The 21,323-nt window shown below is 35.4% G+C and overlaps 2 protein-coding genes across 2 annotated transcripts in view; one reads left to right on the top strand and one right to left on the bottom strand.

Moving 5' to 3' along the window:
- LOC149080371 (nucleolar protein 4) overlaps positions 1–21,323 on the bottom strand; it is a 632,135-nt gene that overhangs the window by 145,527 nt on the left and 465,285 nt on the right. The gene's annotated exons all lie outside the window — the stretch shown is intronic.
- Positions 11,290–12,740, top strand: LOC149080375 (uncharacterized). Its single transcript, XM_089239502.1, has 2 exons — positions 11,290–11,578; positions 12,229–12,740. The coding sequence occupies exons 1-2, from the start codon at positions 11,468–11,470 to the stop codon at positions 12,427–12,429; spliced, it is 312 nt and encodes a 103-aa protein (XP_089095628.1). The 5' UTR covers positions 11,290–11,467; the 3' UTR covers positions 12,430–12,740.

Raw genomic sequence — 21,323 nt, 5'->3', positions numbered from 1 at the left:
CGGGCAAATCCAAATGGAGATCCACTAATGAATCACGGTGATGATGATGTTGAGTTGTGTGGAAGATATGACTCATACAACAAATACAACGCCACAACAGGCAAATTGCTCAACGAGGTGGCTGACTTAAGAACATCATGGATCCCCGAGCCCCTACCTACTACTGCTACACCACACATGCACCCCCCCCCCGCGGAACCCCCCAACGAATAGGTACATGCGGGAATGTGCGTGTACGTGTAGTGCAACCTGACGTAAAGTTTGTTTCTGTGTAATGCTTGTTATGTGTAGTGCTGTCATCTGCCCCCAGTTTTACTAACTATGAGTGAAGTGTTATGGTTGAATGATTTAACGTTGTAGGACTGTTGCTCTCTGTGGCGAGACTTTTTAACGGGGAGATCGGCTCGCATTTGCGCCTTGAAGTTGGGAACCACAGAAAACCAACTTCAGCCGACCACCACTGTGGGGTTCGAACCCGGATCCTCGCATCACGAGTCCGGCACTATAACCACTCGACCACCACAGCGGCCACCACACGATTCAAAGAAATTATCTAGAATAATCAATAAAAATAAATACATGTTAAAAGTATTTCATAGCCTCTTGTGGTATTACTATATTTTTGATTTTATTGTTTCTATAGCATCTTCTTCATCGCTGTTATTTTTTCCCAAATTCGCAAGTTTGCAGGTAAAAGGTTGAAGTTAGTATTAAACGATGTAAGTTAACTTTTTTTGCAGTCTCAATAAACGATGAATGAGCATCCACCTTGGTAAGTGATTCTCGACTCTTCGTTGAAAGATTACCTTTAATTTTTTGTTACTTCATGAAATCATATAAATTCGGATAAAATATTTTGTCTTATCACACTATTTGACTGTGAGATCACTAAAACGTCGTGGGGGTTTCTTTAAGATTAACAAATGCATGCTGAAAAAATTACTATTTTGTATGAAAGCTAGAAAGTCTGCCTGCTGGTTGACTATTAAGAAAGAATGAACTATACTGATCAAGAGTTTTTATGCTAGTTCGACATCTATTTAACATCTTCTCGTACTAAGTGTGATATCTCGATTTAGAGTAGATGAAAGAACTGTATTGGAGCTTTTTCAACAAAAACTTTGTTACTGTAACCAGAACATTAGAAAGGATGTCATTGGGAAAAATAATAGAAGTTAGCAAAAAAAAAAAAAAACAAGCTTAAGTGATGAACACCAGTTCTACATTACCGATGCTATAGTCGGAAGTTAAAAAAGTTATGATTTCGCAGGGAAAAATATTTAGTCGTCATGGATGCGCCATGGGTTATCAGCTGGGCACGAATGCCTACAGTTGCATGATAACATAACATATTGCATCTATTACGATCATGTCTTGACTTTCATGACATCGCTAAAATTCCAGTAGGAAAATCATAACGTCGCGAAAAATTGCTTGATTAATTACGAAAATTTGAAATGCATGATTGAAGAAAATTATTTAAAATATTGAATAAATGAAAACTTGATTTGTAGAAAAGACTTTGTAATTCATTTGCGCGGTAGCTCTTTTATTTTACAGCTCGGAAAATTCTCTCAGTTAGCTAAAAGAACTCATATTTCAAGAGAAGTTACAGGATGGTAAAAACATGTCAGAGCATGAAAAGTTTACCCAAACGATAATTTAATGACGTGTAAACGATAAGTCAAGAACGACCCTTGTGAAGACCTGAAATCATGGGCATGTGAAATTGATTGGATGTGACGTCAGAGTTGTGACAAATTTCACAAAAAAAGTTTTCCGAGCGATACAACCCCTCTTTGAAAAAAATCCCATCACGGAGTGTATTAGTGAAAACGATAATTTTGAAAAGACGTATACGAAAATACAGTGATGCTATATTCAAATAAATTGTTCCTTAAAAAATTTGTTACATGCATTTTTCGGAGCGAATACATACATACGGAGCGAATTCGTCCGCATCTTTGGGTACTTTTTGAAGGTGATTTTGCACGGAATTTTTTTAATTATTTGCCATAAATACCCTTAAAAACACCATATGAGGGTCTCTGTTCATCAAATATAATGTACCTACATACGTCTATCCCTCCGTTTCCTTCTGAGATGGAGATATAGCAACTTTAACTGCCTTTTGTCCATATTTCACAATTTTATACAATAAAACCTGCCAACAACGGCCACTGACGGGACCAAAATTATAAGCCGTTCTGTTCATTACGAATATTTAATTGACTAAATACTTTAATAACTTTTAAATTTAATTTAAAAATTTTAATTTTTTTCTTTTTAAATTTTTAAAATTATTTAAAAAATTATAAATACTTGAAATATTATTTTAAATATTTATTATTTTTTTTAATTTTTATTATTTTTTTAAATTTTTAATCTTTTAATTTTTTCAAACTTAAAAAAAAATACTTTTCATAAACAACGTTATCCACTCAGGGCCGGATTAAGACGTTTGAAGACCCTAGCGCTTGAATATTTTTGGTGGTTCCCCCGATACCTACAAGTATATTTTACTCAATATTCAGTCTATAAACTTAAAAAATGAAATTTTATATTTCAGAAATGACTAATCTAAGGATGGGATTTCACTATAAAAGGTTTATGAATGTTATTTTATAAAACTTGAAAAAAGCAACTAATAAATTTATCGGTTGCATTAGAGCAAATGCAACCGATAAATTTATTAATTGCTTTTTTTTAAATAATTGTTATAAAATTTTTATAGTGTAATCCGGCCGGGATTATACTATAAAGTTTTATAAAAGAACTTTTATAAAAGTTGAAAAATTCAACCAATACGCGCATCGGTTGCATTCAAGAAAATGCAACCGGTGCACACACACACACACATTTTGCATTCAAAAAATTCAACCAATAAGATAATATTGGTTGAATTTTTCACGTTTTATCAAACAGCTTTTACAAAACTTTTATAGTGTAATCCCGGCCTAAGGCTGGTATTACACTATAAAACTTGAAAAATGTAACCAATAAACACATCTGTTACATTCGAGCGAACTTAACTGATCGGCCTATCGGTTGCATTTTACAAGTTTTATAAACTAACTTTTATAAAACTTTTATATTGTAATCCCGGTCTAAGACAGAATTATGATTTTGAACGTTCCCACCCCTCCCCTTTTTTTCTACTTGCAAATTCTTTGATATCTCCTGAATTTTTTTTTAGGAACATATTAGTTTTGGATGTTTTTGGAATTTTTCTTACATATTTTTCCGGAAAGACGGATTTTTTTTTTCAAAATGTTTTGAAAATATTTGAAGACATTTTCTCCCATCGACTACTTGTGAGGATCGGAATTAAGACATCTTTATTCCCATATTCTATGTGGCTCTAGACTAAACCACCAAAGAATGCCTCTAGGCTGCCTATGGCCACTGAATCAGGGGTGAAGGAGAAAAACAGTTACAAAAATTGCGAAAAAATAGTTTTTATGCACGAATTTCGAACTAAAGATGCGGGCGATTCGTCCGCAGTAGTCGATGGGAGATAATGTCTTCAAATATTTTCAAAACATTTTGAAAAAAAAAATCCGTCTTTCCGGAAAAATATGAAAGAAAAATTCCAAAAACATCCAAAACTAATATGTTCCTAAAAAAAAAATTCAGGAGATATCAAAGAATTTGCAAGTAGAAAAAAAGGGGAGGGGTGGGAACGTTCAAAATGTCTGTGCTTAAAAATATTCACATCACAATTCTGTCTTATACCGGGATTACAATATAAAAGTTTTATAAAAGTTAGTTTATAAAACTTGAAAAATGCAACCGATAGGCCGATCAGTTAATTTCGCTCGAATGTAACAGATGTGTTTATTGGTTACATTTTTCAAGTTTTATAGTGTAATACCAGCCTTAGGCCGGGATTACACTATAAAAGTTTTGTAAAAGCTCTTTGATAAAACGTGAAAAATTCAACCAATATTATCTTATTGGATGAATTTTTTGAATGCAAAATGTGTGTGTGTGTGTGTGTGCACCGGTTACCGATGCGCCTATTGGTTGAATTTTTCAACTTTCATAAAAGTTCTTTTATAAAACTTTATAGTATAATCCCGGCCGGATTACACTATAAAAATTTTATAACAATTATTTAAAAAAAAGCAATTAATAAATTTATCGGTTGCATTTGCTCTAATGCAACCGATAAATTTATTAGTTGCTTTTTTCAAGTTTTATAAAATAACATTCATAAACCTTTTATAGTGAAATCCCATCCTTAGATTAGTCATTTCTGAAATATAAAATTTCATTTTTTAAGTTTATAGACTGAATATTGAGTAAAATATACTTGTAGGTATCGGGGGAACCACCAAAAATATTCAAGCGCTAGGGTCTTCAAACGTCTTAATCCGGCCCTGAGTGGATAACGTTGTTTATGAAAAGTATTTTTTTTTAAGTTTGAAAAAATTAAAAGATTAAAAATTTAAAAAAATAATAAAAATTAAAAAAAATAATAAATATTTAAAATAATATTTCAAGTATTTATAATTTTTTAAATAATTTTAAAAATTTAAAAAGAAAAAAATTAAAATTTTTAAATTAAATTTAAAAGTTATTAAAGTATTTAGTCAATTAAATATTCGTAATGAACAGAACGGCTTATAATTTTGGTCCCGTCAGTGGCCGTTGTTGGCAGGTTTTATTGTATAAAATTGTGAAATATGGACAAAAGGCAGTTAAAGTTGCTATATCTCCATCTCAGAAGGAAACGGAGGGATAGACGTATGTAGGTACATTATATTTGATGAACAGAGACCCTCATATGGTGTTTTTAAGGGTATTTATGGCAAATAATTAAAAAAATTCCGTGCAAAATCACCTTCAAAAAGTAGCCAAAGATGCGGATGAATTCGCTGCGCATCCGCATCGTCTGAATAGCTCCGAATAAACCTATTGTCAAAACTTCTATGTGCGGATGCGGAGCCCGCACTTAGGTTTTGACACATGCGGACGACGTCCGGACCCGCATGAACATTTCCTAGGTGCGGAGATTTTTCGGCTCGTGTGAAAGGCGCAGTATATTCCAATTGTTAAAACTTCTTCCGGACCCGCATCCGCATCCGCTCCGTGTGAAAGGGCCCTAAGACGCCATAATAGGCGATATTCCGATTGTATCTGGAAATCAACAGATTTCCGATTCTGGAGACCAAATGTGGGCCTGAAGGTTATCTGATGTGGCTTGCCCCCCAAACCCAATTTTGTGAAAATGAACTAAGCGGCACATTTACAGATCGCTTAAATAACCCGTGGCACAATTCCAGAGCATTTAAGTGGTCCATGGCACATTTTTGGATCACTGAAGTAAGCCCGTGTCACATTTTCAGATCACTAAAGTAAGCCCGTGGCACATTCAAAGATCACTTAAGTAACCATCGACACACTTCCAGAACACTTAAACGATCCGTGGCACATTTAGAGATCCCTTGAGTGAAACGTGGCAGATTTAGAGATCCCTTGAGTGAAACGTGGCACGGTTTCACAGCACTTTAGCGGGCCCCCGGTGCGGTTCTACATCACTCAAGTTACCCGCGGAACATTCCCAGATTACTTAAGCGATCCGTGGCATAGTTACGGATCATTTGCACAGTTCCAGAGCACTTAAGCAGCCCGGACACATTTCCTGAGCACTTGAAGGATCCGTGAAACATTTAGAGATCGCTGAAGAGGCGGTGTAAGTAATTTATCATTAGGGAGAATATTAGTTCAGGCGCCCACAATCTATCCAAAGGTTTTTCGTTTTTGACGGACCGAGTAAGATGCCATTAAAAATATTTCATATTTTTATAAAGGGTGGTTGCTGAAGTAAGCATCATCCAAACCCCCCCCCCCTTCTCATCAAGTCAGCTAATCGGGACCCCCCCCCCCCCATCGATGCTGACGTAATACTTGTATGACCGCTTACTTAAGGGGCCCGGTGCGTTCCAATAGTTTCGGGCACGAAAAATATTTGCCCGATTTTATATATTTGGGGGTAGGAATCGCAAGAGCGTAGTGGGGGGGGGGGGGAGGACTTGAGGGTCTGGTCCCCTCCCGAAATGTGAGAAAATGACCGAAAAAAGTGGAAAAGATGGCCAAATCTATTGTTCTATCACTTTGGTGCCTCCCCCCGAACGAAATTTCTGGCCACGCCCCTGAGGAATCGGCATCCATTATTTCAAAATATACAAGAATTCTGTGAATTATCCATACAGAAAATGTTATACACAATTCAATAGATTAACACAAAAACTGGTGAAAATTCAGCACTGAAGGTAATTTTAAACTGATGAGAGAAAATAAAATCCTGAAACTGATAAAAATTTTGGACTTGATGAATCAAAAATAATTGAAAGAAATAATTCCTGCACCACACACAATAAAAATTCAAAATTTACGGGGGGGAAATTTCAGAATTGATGAAACTTCAGAATTAATGCAAGAAGTAATTTCAGAATTCATTAAAGCCTCCAACAGTTCACTGTGAGTGCAGGGGCCCACAAAGGTGCCCAGTGTGACCGCTCCTGTCGCACATTCCTAAGAGCGGCTCACTTTCACAGAGGAAATCACTTTTCCTCATTTCTCTTTGACAGCCTCAACCGTTTGTCAGTGAATATATGTTGTTTAAATTTTGTTGACTGGGCTATGCCCTCACATCCCGTTGGCTGGGATTTCTGGCGGTCCGAAGCAGAGGTGGGCGCACCAGGTGCACACCCTGGGCCATGTAAAACCCAAACGTTACACTTTTTTCTAATTTAAGGGGTCCAGTATTTACTTTTGGTCCGGGGCCTCAACTGACTTTAATCCGCATCTGCCCTCCCCCCCTCCCAAGCAAAACTTTTCACGGGTTCTTCTGTAGTGAATTTACAGCTTGAAAAACACCCCAAAAAATTATGGTAATTGTCCCAAGCCCCCGGGCTGTTTTCATGTCGGCCTTACCCTTGTGGGGTCAAATGCCGAACTTGACCATACGGATATCGGGCGTCGACATCTGCACAATAATTTTACGGAATTTAAGACTTGAACTTGAAAGTTATTGGCAACATTCCCAGTTTAAACGACAGTGGATGGTTTTTCTACAGTTAATTACACAAAAGAAAGAACAAAAATATCATTTAGTAAAAGCAAACTTACGGGGAGTAGAAGTCTAGTTCATCAATGTGTCACTGAAATCCTTTGAACTTTGAAAAAACAATTTTTTTTTATTTTTTTGCTCACATAGGAGCGTTTCATTATTCCAATAGAGCAAATTTGTGATTACTACTATCTGATATAAATAGTTCAATCTTACACGAACGGCGAGGAATGGTTCGATTCTCTACATGCAGCTGGTCATGCGACAGACATTGAGCGGGATAAAAATTACACACCATAGGAAGTCCAGCCAGGGCCGCAACTAGGGGGAGCAGACGGGTTTCGTGCCCCACGCGCTAGACCCGAGGGGGCATAAATTTCATTCTGAAACCTCACCTTCAACAGTACAAGGACGCGTCAAAATGCGTGATTTCCCCGGGTGACCAAGCATCTAGTTGTGGTCGTGAGTTCAGCATACAAATCCGTATTGCTGTACGGCAGAAACGATTTTCCCCCCCCTCATTTGGTAGGTATACTGTATATCTATTCAAGAAAACAACCAGGGAATTTTAGCCGCGCACTAATTGCATGCTATCAGCGGCTCTCTTTTCGCTGAGTAAGACCAACAGCTTCAATATTGTTAATTGAACGCATGTGTTCAATAGGTCTTGCAAAACGATTTTTTCCTCTCCCTATAGAAATATTTGGTTCCGAGGAAAAAAAGATTATTCCCCTTTGAAGTTATGCAGCTTGGCGAGTAGCACAGATGTTTTTTTAACAAAAACATCACCCGTCAAAACATCGCTTGTCAAAACATCGCTGTGACAAAAACATCGCGGTCAAAAACATCGCACGTCAAACCATCGCAGGTCAAAACATCGCACGTCAAAACATCGCAGGTCAAAACATCGCACGTCAAAATATCGCAGGTCGAAACATCGCCTGAACATGGCCCTGGAAAAAAGATCGCTTTATGAAAAATTTTTAAATTAAAAATTGTAATGGAAATCACCTTTTTTTTGTTCAACTGGTAACCAAAGCTGCACTAAAAGTGCATTAAACTTTTAAGTGGCTTTGGTTATGACAAAGCCAAACTGTCATGTGTATGTCTGTGTTCGACTGTTTCCACACCTACTAGTTTTCTCTCAATCCTTCGAATTCGGCCTTTTTTTTTGAGTTATGGACAATGAATAGAGAGAGTTCTTAAAAATTCTGCATTATAAAAAAAAGAAGGTTTTTTTAACAGCTAGCTGATGCGAAGATATATTTTGGAAAGAGAGAAAATTTAACTGCCCCTGCGGGGAATCAACCCACACTCCCTTTCACGAATCGAGTGAACGCACTAGACCAGCGGTTCTCAACCTTTTTTTGCTCATGGCTCCCTTTCAACCATTTCTCATTCCGGTGGCCCCCCCTTGCGACCATGATCAATTTTCTACCTCCCCCCCGTTTTCCCGTTAGATGGCAATTGTTCAAATATTGCTTGCAGTATAAATATGTGTTTGAATTTATTTTTAATTTATGAAAATTAAAACACAGTAAAAAAAAAATATATAATAAGTTATTTTCAATCAATGTAAACATTGCGCTTGAAGACGGCATAATGTCATCAAGTTACTGTTCAGGATGAAGTTTGAATTATTTACAAATTAGTTTTTCTTGGGTAAATTTGAATTTGGGTGAATCAGAATTTCAAACAAATCAGGAAGTATAAATAATCAGATTTCAAAAAAGAAAATTATCGGTTTATTGATGTCTCGCTGAATGACAAGCTATCTCCAAGTGGCTTTTTGGTTCATAATGTCACCTCTCTCCTACAGGCGAACGAAGTAACGTGTGAGTTGGCTTAAACACAACACAATATTTCACATAACAGACACTACTATATGTAATGTACAGAGGGCATAGGTAACAAGACGTATGGTATTTTACTTTACTGGCAAACCTCGTTCACCCTACAGGAATACTTTGAATTAGAAAAATTATGTGTAGTACTCAGATATGTCATTCATGTTGCAAGGGGGTGTATAGTTATTAAAATAAAAATGTTAACTTTTTATACGGACACGTGTGCTCAAAACCCCAATTACAATGTTCTTGCCCCGTCTCTTTTGATGCCAAAAAAAAACCGTTTTATCCGCATTTAACGTTGTTTTTTGGTTGGTTGTCTTCAAATAAATGTTACTGTCAATAAAGTGACACTGTATGCATATATACATTCATCTCGAAACCTTATAATTATTGATAACACAAGCTTATGACAAAGGCTTTGATTTTTATGACCTAAAGAAGAAACGTAGCAGCTAATAATTTATCAGCAACGACGTTTCATCTTTAGGTAAAAATCAGAGCCCTACTTATGAGAAATTGGTTACACACACGCAAAAAAAATCATTGTGCTTGTTTTTGTGAAACTCATAAAATTTTTGATATTTCAAGTGCTAAATTTCATCTTTCAACTACTCAAATTCTTAGGCTCGGCATTGAAATATTCTGCCCACCAATCAAAAATCAATCAAATCTTTATTACTAAATATTTATTTACTTAAATAGGGGAAAAATTGCGAAAAAAAATATTCTATGCATTTTGTTTGAAATTAAATTTTTTTGCCCACTCTTTTAATAAATTTCCTCATGGCCCCCTTATCAGCAGTCATGGCTCCCCTTTTGCGATATTTTCCTCCATGGCCCCCCTGGAATATCCTGGGGCCCCCCGGTTGAGAACCACCGCCCTAGACTATACAGAGGCAACGAATATCTCAGTCTTTCCTTAGCTCGTGTGCACTGAACACGTCCTTTTACCCGGAGAGTGAAAGGTCGTGGGTTCGATTCCCCGCAAGGGCAGTTGAAGTTTCTCTCTTTCCACAATATATCTTCGCATCAGCCAGCTGTTAATAAAGTTTGTATGGATAAGCAGAGAGTGACATCATCCTCGGATTTTGTATTATCTGTACCCAGAGCCGTTATTAGGCACTTTTTCAGCCGGGGAGACATTTCGCACCACCCCATCATGGAAATATGGTTTCCAGATTCCAAAAAAAGGGGTACGAATTTTCTGGTAAACCGTTAAATTAATAAACCTTTCACTATAGTTTTCTTCATCAAACTGCAATATTCGTTGCTACTACAATAATTGAGCTGTCGATACTCTTTCATTACGAGGATTGTTCGTAGAAGAAATTATTCTTTTATTAGAAATTATTCAATATTATGGTGATACATATATGGAGGGATAAATAATGATCGACATAAGGGACCGGCCAAAGCTCAACGAAAGCCCGAAATTCGAACAATGGCCGTTTCAACTATATAAGAGACATTTTGCAAATGACATATTATCTGCATCAAACATCGAATTATCCAAAACGTTGGGGGAGGGGGGGGGGGAAATCGAATTAAACAAATAATTTCAAATTGAATTGAAATTTTTGCAAGAAACTCAAAGGGAATTCCTGATATTCGAATTAACCAAGTTCATCTGTACCTTTATTATTTCTGTAATAAAATCTCAGAAAAATATGCGATAGTGTATAATCTTAAGGAATAAAGCAATAACAAAATAATGAAGCGCAATTAAAAATATCCGATGTCTTTTTGAAACTCAAAGCCGCTGATTATATGCAGGTAAATACGATATATATATATTAATTTTCGGCGATGTTTTGACGTGCGATGTTTTTGTGACGGCGATGTTTTGACGTGCGATGTTTTTGTCACGGCGATGTTTTGACGTGCGATGTTTTGACGACGATGTTTTTGTGACTGCGATGTTTTGACGTGCGATGTTTTTGTCACGGCGATGTTTTTGTTGGTGATGATTTGACGCGATACCGTTTATCTAGTCTCCAAGGAACGTGGGATACCGAGTTTTCTCATGGCATTATTTCTTCAGGTCATTTTCTGTGGTTCCGACAATGACAAACCGTGAACACGCAAACAACAGGGTCATCTGGTTGTCAACAGAGAGAGCCCTGAAGCAGTTGGATATTTTCGGGGAAAAGGGACGGAGAGTATGGAAAAACATTCCCCACCCCTGCTGTATTGTTTGCGTCTCATGAAGACAGATACGAAAAAAATACAATTAAAAATACTAGTTTCGAGGGAGGAGGGGAGTACCAGAGACATGTTTCCCTTCCTTGGGGCCTTGCAACAAAACGAAGGTTACGTGCTCTGTGCGACCAAGGAAAAATCGTGTCCTGTCAATACCTTCTAGAGTAGAAGGCCTTCGCCCGCGATATTTTCGATGCTGTGACGTCACCACACTCCGGCTTAAACGAGAAAGAGAATTTCTTCTTCTCGGCATTCTCCCCCGATCCACGCTCTGCTTCTCCCAAGAAATCGCCATTAACGAAGGCACGTGGTCGTCGATTAGATATTTTTTTATAGAAATATGTCTGACCCAAAAGTATCTGTATTTTATTTTCCGAAATGTGAAGATCTGAAGAAGAAGTGGTTGAATTCCATCCAAAGAAAGGACTTCGTACCGAATGATCGCAGTAGTGTAAGTGCTCATTTCGTAACATTATATTGTTTTATTCTTTAAGAAAAATTAAAGGAAAAAACAACGGAATGCAAAAAAATCAACTCCGATATTAAGAAGAGATGGGACAAATAGTGATTCGGCGGAATAACCGAGTACCAAATATTCAGATAATGTTTTGGCCAGATATCAAATATTTCGTGGCCGAATATTAATTTCCTTAAAATTCATCACAATTGTAAATGAAATTAGTGTTTTTAATTAAAAAATGAAATTATTGGTAATTTTAAATATTGAATTTTAAGTATGGAATTTTTTTATTTCAATAGATATTGAAAAACTGGTAATTGGGAGATATTGCCATGATACTGACAAAATTTGACAATGATACATCATAGTACATTAATATTACCAAATGGTTTTTGTTTTTAATTAATTACAATTTCATATCCAATCAAGGAAATGTAAATCATTATTTACTCCTAACTAGTAATGCACCATATAATTTATGAACTAGTATTTAACTAGTTATAATAATAGTATATTATATATAATTTAGCAGCAGATTATTTGTCCCATCTCTTATGGAGAACAAGTAATGGTCAGAGACTAAATTAATTTCATGTTATTACCAATAGCCATCAGTCTGATTATGCTTATTTTATGTCTAGGTATGTGAACTGCATTTTCTGGCCACAGATTTGTTAACAGAATCTTCGGCTTTTGACAGAAACAGTGGTAATACTTTAACAGCTCCGTTGAAAATTAAGAGAAGAAAGAACGCTGTGCCATGCCTCTTCGAAGGATATCCCTCAACTTCTATGACACTTCCTATTAAACGAAGGTTATCTCCAAACTACAAAAAACACTGAAAGAATGAACGCTTAAAAACGGCCCTTGAGGAAAGTGTGACTGATGCAGCAACATTTTCTCAACAGAGACAAATCAGCAGTATGGAAGATCTGCAGTGATGTGTTGAAACATTTGGTCTTGACAATTTTTATGAAGTGTCGAATCAGTGAAAAATTTTGTGTTTATCATTTGGATATACAACCATACCCACAGATTTCGCATTCAGTGGTTGTAAGTAATCTTAATGTTTCTGTTTATCTAAAAAGTATTGCATTGAAAAGAATTTCAAAATTTACCCTCCCATATAAGTTCACAAATTTCAATGACTTAATTGATATATTGGACACACTTAAAAGTATGAATGGAATTCCGTATGGGAACAGCTTCGATATAGGGGACAGGTTGGCGATTTTCGGCGACTTTTTTTTCGGCGCCAAATATGTCCGACGACCCCATCAGAAGTCGCCAAGGCCGTTAGACACATTACGAGTGCCGAAAAAAAAAATCGCCAGCATAGAAAACAATGTGAAAAATATCATGAAACACAAGAGAAATGGAAACATAAATAAGAGCTGAATTGAGTGAGCATAAAAATGCTAAAACCAACAAGCATAATTATAATAAAAAAATAATTATAAATGAAAACCCGGACTCTCTTTTCGGGAATCCGGGTTCTTATAAATAAACAACGGTCCTGCATGTTGTATAAATAAATATATTCTATGTATTATAAATTAAAACCCGGACTCTCTCTTCGGGAATCCGGGTTCTTATAAATAAACAACGGTCCTGTTCCAATGAATATATTCTATGTATTATAAATTAAAACCCGGACTCTCTTTTCGGGAATCCGGGTTCTTTTAAATAAAATAATAACGATGCAGGGGCATCCTGCAAGTAGAAAAGAATAAATATTGGAAAATATTAAAAGTACAACCTGAGGGAAAAGATATCCAAAAAAATTCCGGAAATTAATTAATCCGACACACACACTACATCATATATACGGAAGGAAGAGAAAATATGAAGAACTATCCCAACGGTTTTTCAAAACGCCGCGGCTATAAGGTGACGTCATTTGGAAGAAAAAAAAAAGAGAGAATAGAATGGAAAAAAGAGAGAACCAGTTTGAAAGACGCGCTAGGACGCTAGGAACACGGAAAAACAACCACCAGCGCCACTGCCTTGCAGGGGGTCTATTACGCTCATGTCGTTATGCCCACGTTTCAAACGTGTTTGGGGTTTGCGGTGCATTGTGGGATAGATTTACGTCACCATCGCTAAAGGTTGATTTTTCTCACATCGTTACTAGCGATTTTCGTTATCGACATCGCTACGTAAAACGTTAACTAACGAGAACCGGAGACCACTCGTTATGTTCGCGTTACGGAAATAAACATGGCCGCTCGCGCGTACATTTTTCGATGGTGAGAGTAACGGAGACAAATTAGTTAGAATTGGAAATTATTCATTCATTATTAATTTATCAAGTTGTTCATTATAATGAATAATAATTCTCTGAATTACGTTCCTTAATTTAGTAACATGATTCAGAGACAGCATTATCGTTTAAAATGTTATCTGTACACATACTGATTGGAAAAAATTATTCATAGTGGTAAATCGTTATAAATTATTATACTCGGTACAAAGATAAATCACTCTACACAACGTTATTATTTTTTTTAATCTTGTATGGAAATGTCATTATTCTAATCTTAAACTCATCTCAATATAAGAATATTATTTAACTGGTAAATCTCTCTATCGCGATGTTTTCAAGACATTTTGAAATTTGCTCAATATTTTTTTTACATCTCGTTCAAAATCGACGTCAATATATATTTAAACGTCTCCAGATTTTCCCCTTCTTAATTCGTTTAATAACATTGATATTTTGTAATATCAATTAAGTATTGCTACTTTCTGTGCAGTACACAGAAGTGTAATGCAGTAAAAATCATTACACACACACTATACTCTGCGCACACTATAAAAAAAATCAAAGTAAATTTTATTAATCAACAAATAAATTTTTTCTAATCCTTGAGTGCATTTTCTGATCGGAGTATAAAAAAGATGTCAACAACAGTGTAAATTTGGTGGTACTTCATTTTCATGTGTGAAACAAGGAAACCAATTTTCTAATTGATGATGTAAATAAAAGGTTACTTGTTCTTGATTTTGACTTAATATCAAGACGGTAGATAAATGTGTTAAAAACATGGTAATATATGATGATGATATTTTTGATAGTCGCTTTGGAAATCCATAACATCATTGAACTTCAATAGAAAATCATTTTTTAAACGTAATAATTTAGAAAATTTCCCCGCGCCAGTATCATGTGCGTGCATAGCCTACCTTTTTCTCAAATATTTGATGAAAATAAAAATAATCCGGATGAATTAAAAAAAAAATGCAGCTTAGAAAATTAGGGACAACCAACACACACTAACGCGCACAAATAAATAAAATAATAATAACGCACGTGCTGCAGCACTCGTTGATAGTGATGATGATTATCAGCAGCGGAGAAAATTATCCGATTGGTCCATCCCTTTCGGAGCTAACGCAACTCTCGGACCAGGGAGTTTTTCGTAAAATAGATAACGACATACCGCGGGTTGCTGAGAAAAATCAAGTTTTTGACGATGGTCGCTGAGATTTGCGTTATGAGGCTCGTTGAGAATTTGCGTTAAGGGCGTGACGTCACTAACGACCTCGTTGTATAACGACGTGAGCGTAATAGACCCCCAGAACTCTTCGAATATTCTGGAACAACGACAACCCAGCAGAACAACAACAAACCAGAGCGCGCCAACGATGGCAACTTATCGCCGGAAAAAAAGTCGCCAACTTGGCGTGTCCCCTATATCGAAGCTGTTCCTTTGTGGGAATTCCCTTTTGTGTTTATAGTTTCCAGCCTAATGTCCCCTTTTAAAGAAGTTGTGCATATTTTACCTGTGTTCAAGATAAATCATGTATTGTTACGTAATGTTATCCTAAGTTATTTTAGGTTTAGAAAATATTGGTTTCACAGTTATTGGTGTTGTCACTGATAACAATGCTATCAATAGAAAAGCAATGAGCTTGTTCACAAAGCCACATAAGAATTTATATATGTATTCCCAGCCTCAGTGTCCATCGAGACCACTATTTTTTGTTATAGTGTGTATTTGTTAAAAAATATCAGAAATAACTGGTTGAATCAAAGAAATGATGGCAAGTGCTATTTTTACCTGAACTTGGATGTTTCAATTGACAATTTTTGTACAGCATCTTTTGCATCATTGAAACAACTGTATGACAGACTCTGCAAATGTTGTCTCATATGCAAGAGGGCTAACATGAAAATCTCTCAGACCTTTTAATTTAGAGAGACAAAACATCAAACTTGTACTCAGTCTTCAATTAGTTTGTTTGCGAGGCTTTAAATATATTGGGTCCAGACAGAAATATCCCTCATTTTACTGATACTGCTGAATTTATCAAAGTAATCACAGTAATCAGATAATCATAGTAATAATCATATCATATATAGTAATAAATGACATATAATAATCAGAGTAAGCATAGAGAAGTTCTTGTAAACACAGCTTTTACCACCTTGCAAGAGTTTGAAATTTTAGGAAATGTATATGAATGTTGTAGTGGTCACAGGGAAGCTGATATTGCTTAAAAAATTTTATGGATTTCATCTAATATTTTACTCAAAAATCTGTGTATGAATAAAAATGATTTGGTGACAAAGAAAAAAGGGGAAATTAGGAATGAAAAATGTGCAAAGAGGAAACTTGAGTGTTTTGATCAAGTTCGGTAAATGTATAAGTAATGGGCCATTTAACATTTAATTAATTAGCTCCCAAACTTGAAATAATATTTACTCAATTACTTTTCAATATCAGTCAAACATTTATCCATCATTATCAGCTCAAAATTTCAAATTCACCTTAAATTCATTTTTTATTTTTAAATCTTTGAAATAAGTGTCTCATTACTGGTACATTTTACACCTCCCTTTTTTTTTTTTTAAAAAGTTATACATAAATGATGGTGGTTATGATTGTAGTCGTTCACAGAAAATTGGCATCAAGTTCTGAATATATATGTATTGCTCACATGCTTTCATGAAAAAACTTGAATGCTCAGAGTGGAAAGAGTATCTAAGTACTGAAAAAGAAATGTGTTTATGTGTGATGGTTATATGTGAAGATGGAAGTTTCATAATCATACGAAATTTGGTTAAAGGGGTTTGTCGTGTCAACTCCTGTAGTTGTTAGTTATGTTCTATATAATGACGTTGTGACTGAGAAACTGAAAAATGATGTTGAATTCATGTTTAATGCAAATGTTCAATTAAAGATTGTTTTTCAATTCTAGCACGTTTTATTTCTTGTGTAATTCCATGTGTGTAGTGAAAAACATTGGATAGAATTTTTGCTCCCCAGCCTAAATAAAATATGAACCTGATGATATTTATAATCTTGAACATAGATCACACTTTGCTTCATAACAAACCTCAAAATTAATCTACGTATTCTTGGTTTGTTTTTTTTCTGGCTTATTTCTAAAGAATCTTCGAATAAAAATGAATGTTTAAGAGAAGTTATGAATAATAAAACAATTTTATGCAAAGAAGAAACTGGTGGCATATATTGAAGAAAAAAACTATTTTTGAAATGGATTTTTACTACTTGAATGTTATGAATTTGTGTACGAATGAGAATCATGCAATCTATATCTAATCCATAGTCTTCATTGAAATTTTCTGGAAGGAGCAAAGCATATTTGTTCATTCGTTCTTTTTTCTTCCTTTCAATAAAATACACATTACGTGAAAAGTTTGTATATACTGTATATATTTTTTAAATGACAAAATATATAGTGAATATTGCATATGTCTATCTTAATGAAAAATAAAGGATATTTTATATATACTTGAATTTTGGTATTCAATGGATATTTTTTTGGATAAAATCAACAGAAATGAAATTCCGAAAAATTCTCTTGGGGAAATTTTGATGTCAAATGACAATTTCTTCAAATATTGTCAAGTTTTCGTAAAAACTCTGGCTCTAATTGATACTTGAAAATAATGTTGAATTATAAGTATAAACTCGTCCATTAGAGTGCTAAATTCTTAGGCAATTCAACCTTTTTTTTATAAGAAAAAAATATATATTACAGCGGGGTGGGTCAAAAAAAAATATTTATATATATAACGGCGTTACAGTGTGTGGTGCTGCTGGAAAACGATCTTACAGGGAAGACGATTCTAGGACGGAATTCGATGACGTCACGACGTAGGGGTCAGGCCTTCTGCTCTAGAAGGTATTGGTCCTGTGCGACCAAGATAAATATCGTCGTGCCCTTTGCGACCAAATCCTTTTCTATCGTTCACTTCCACAACAACGGGCCATCCCTCATGTCGTGGCAATATAATTGAATTGCTATTCTATTTCTGCAATCCATCTACTATAGAGATTATGAAACATTTAGTTTAGTATGTGATGGAAGCAAAAAAATCTTTTTTTTTTTAATTTATTTAAAATCGTTTTTATATTTTTTTATACTGTTCAAATCGTATGAAATAATTTAGTTCATCGAGACGAAAACTTGAATATCCATCTTGAGAGTAACATTATACAGTAAGACTTCAGTATAACGTTGACCACGTTTAACGTTATCCCGACTATGGCATCAGTTTTTTTTTTTGGTCCTGTCAGCACAATTTGTAAAAATTTTATGCGTTATTATGTTACCCCGCTTATGAAGTAATTTTTATTCGGCCCCGAGGGGGGACGTTATACCGAAGTATGGCTGTAATATCAATTAAGACTAGTTTCCAACGGTGTCTCGCATTTCATGTTAGGGTACTTGGAGATCAGAAAGGGTTGCCGGCTAACTTCTTCAGATATTATTTTCATAACTTAGGGTTTTCGCACACCAAAACGTTCCTGTGGAGAACACAATATTTAAAATTCAGCCTATCACATCGTTTGACAAGCGTTTTTTCGCACTAGACTCCAAAGATAGTTGCGGTAGTATAAAAACTTGATGAAAATGAGTAAAAAAGTAGGTCGAAAATTTGTTATCCATTATATTTAAAATATGATCATATTCGGCGATTTCGATGAGACGATGACTAGTTCAGTGTTTTGCAAACACTTCCGCTACAGGCCATTCGATAACATAACATAGAAAAAACTCATTCATTAGTCTCTCTCATTACAATTAACAGTCGTTACAGTTTTGTGAAAACTTAACAACAAGTGTGAAAACATTTTCTGAAGAATAGGGCGATGGGACAAAAAAGGTTGGGAAACTTTGATCTAGTTCAAAATAGATGTTTTATTACAGATTCATAAAAGGTGACCAAACATCCCGTTTTCAGGGACAGTACCGGTTTATAACTAATGTTTAGAGGTGTCTTTGAATTTTAATTTTGATAATAGCACTGGAATAAACAATTCTGTAGTCTGTTTTTTTTTTGCGGTATAAACTTCAGATAATAAAGCTATGCCATTATTGCATTTATTTTATTTTTGCTTTATTTTACAAGTTTTATTTTCTCAGCGACTTTTTAACTACATCAATGAGACTATTGATTGATGCCTTTTAACCCTTCCACGGAATAATAGCAATAAGCTTCCTTATGATTTTCAGCAGTAAATGAGTATATAAAGTAATGAAAAAGTAAAATGGGTATAGAGCAGTTTTTTCAAAGCGTGCGTCGCTGTTTCTAGGGGCATCGCCAACCTTTATGTGGGGTGTCGTAGCGAGATTGAGATATTGAAGTTCTTTTATACGGGAAAATATCTATTAATCTATCCTGAAGGGTCGCTGACTAATCATGAATTAGGCAAGGAAGCCCTGGTTGACAAAAGTTTGTGAACCATTGGTATAGGGAAAAGTGTTCCACTGAGAAAGGGATTAACTTTACAAAATATTTGGGGTTGCCAATGCTAAAATAAGGAGGGCGAGATATCTTGTTAATGCCACTCAAAGGATTGAGATCCATCTGAAATCAGCGATGAAATGTACTGTCTCCAGTCTATTGCTATGACTACGGTTGTGGTATTGAGATTCTATAATGCTCATTTTATTCTCATGCTTAATGTACATATAGTGTGTATTGGAAAGTCCCTTAGACCTGAAATGATTTGCAAACAAAAAGAACTACAGCAATGCAACTCCTTACAAGGAAAGAGCCCCACGAATATGTCTTCAAAAATGTTAATTAAAAAAAAAAGCGCTTTCAGTGCAATATTTGAGCTATCTTCAAATGGTGATTGGTATGATTGCTATTGCTTTAACAACACGAGCAGATATGTTCCGGCGTCCCTGCGCTCTCCCTAGTTACGGCTTTGTGTAAGTGGTATGTAGTGTGAAAATTGTCTTAGTGTACTCTTCGATATTACCCGCATACAACGTTTTGTCAAGATCAGCGGTTCTCAACCTTTTTTGACCCACGGAGCCCTTTCCAGTATATAATTTCTATGGCGGAACCCCGTAGGCCTATTTTTATTTATTCATCAAAGTTACTTATTTTTATTATTCAAAAATATTAATAATTATTTTTTTTTTCAAATTTATAGTTTTTTTTTGTTCTCCTCGAGCGGCCGTGGAACCCCTGGGAGTTCATCCCCTTAGGGATGTGCGAAGCCCCGGTTGAGAACCGCTGCTCTAGATGTTTTTTTTTCATTGCAAAAACAACAAATAGACAGCCACATTCATATACGATACAAAAATAAATAACAAAAAAGGCAGAATAATGAAAGCAAAACACACGCAATGCAGCTCTTAGGGACATATTTCCTCCCCGATTCATACTTATGCTTTTAATAAATGTTCCAAAAGTTTGATATGGAATTTGCAAATATAAAAATTTCTTCCTTCAGATGTCCAATTATTTTTACTTCTGATAATTTTTTAATGAATTTATTACAAATGGTTGGGTACCCTGGTAATTTGTTACTTTTTTGGATGAGGTACTGATTTGTTTTTTTGCTAAAACGTATTTTAAACGTGCTCAAGTGTTTTAAAATATATATCTCGGTTTCGACGGCGTAATCACGTTACTTTATGAAGGCATTAAAACCGAATTTTAATGTATGCTCATGTAGGGAAGCAAAAAAAAAAAGTCATTGGTTAGAAAAATTTAATTTTTCTTCATCAGTTTTTTTATATTATCAGTGCAAGAGCACCAAACAAAGAATTAGTTTCTGTCGAATGGAACGTCACTATTCAGCTCCTCGAATTTATCTTTTCCCCTCATTTTTCTGGCAACCTAATAAGAGCAATTCCTTTGTCAGTGCATCCGAAATCCCATCACCCTCCTTGTCAAACCACTTAATATACAAATACAACGCCACAACAGGCAAAATGCCCAACGAGGTGGCTGATAAAAAGATGCCCATAAAAATATGGGTGTCATATGTTTCAAAAATACAGCAACCCAATTAAAAATGCAATTAACACAAATTATAAACAATATATACACATGATAAAATATTGTACAATGCCCATAAAGAATACTTATGGTTGTCTTATTCTAAGAATGGATAGCTTCTCGATTTACCCCAACATGTTTATCGTATTTCTTTTTAAACGTGTCAATTGTGTTACAATTTACTACCTCCGGGGGTAAGCTATTCCATTTATTAACAACCCTATTAGAGAAAAATTCCCTGCGACACCATAACCTTGCATTGCCCCTCACCAATCGATACTGGTGTCCCCTTGTAAAAGCAGTCGATTGGCGGTGTACTAAAAGTTCATGATCCATCCCATTGAAAATTTTGAATGCTTCGATCATATCTCCACGACACCTGCGTTCATCCAATGTAAACATATTCAAAAAATGAAGTCACTCTTCATAACTCAAGCCCTGTGTGCCAATAAGGACACG

This window comes from Pholcus phalangioides, unplaced genomic scaffold, assembly GCF_987345545.1.
Source record: "Pholcus phalangioides strain wild (caught in Gottingen) unplaced genomic scaffold, Ppha-v1.0 ptg000011l_1, whole genome shotgun sequence".
Taxonomy (NCBI): Eukaryota; Metazoa; Arthropoda; class Arachnida; order Araneae; family Pholcidae; genus Pholcus; species Pholcus phalangioides.
This window is presented reverse-complemented; position numbering and strand designations above follow the sequence as displayed.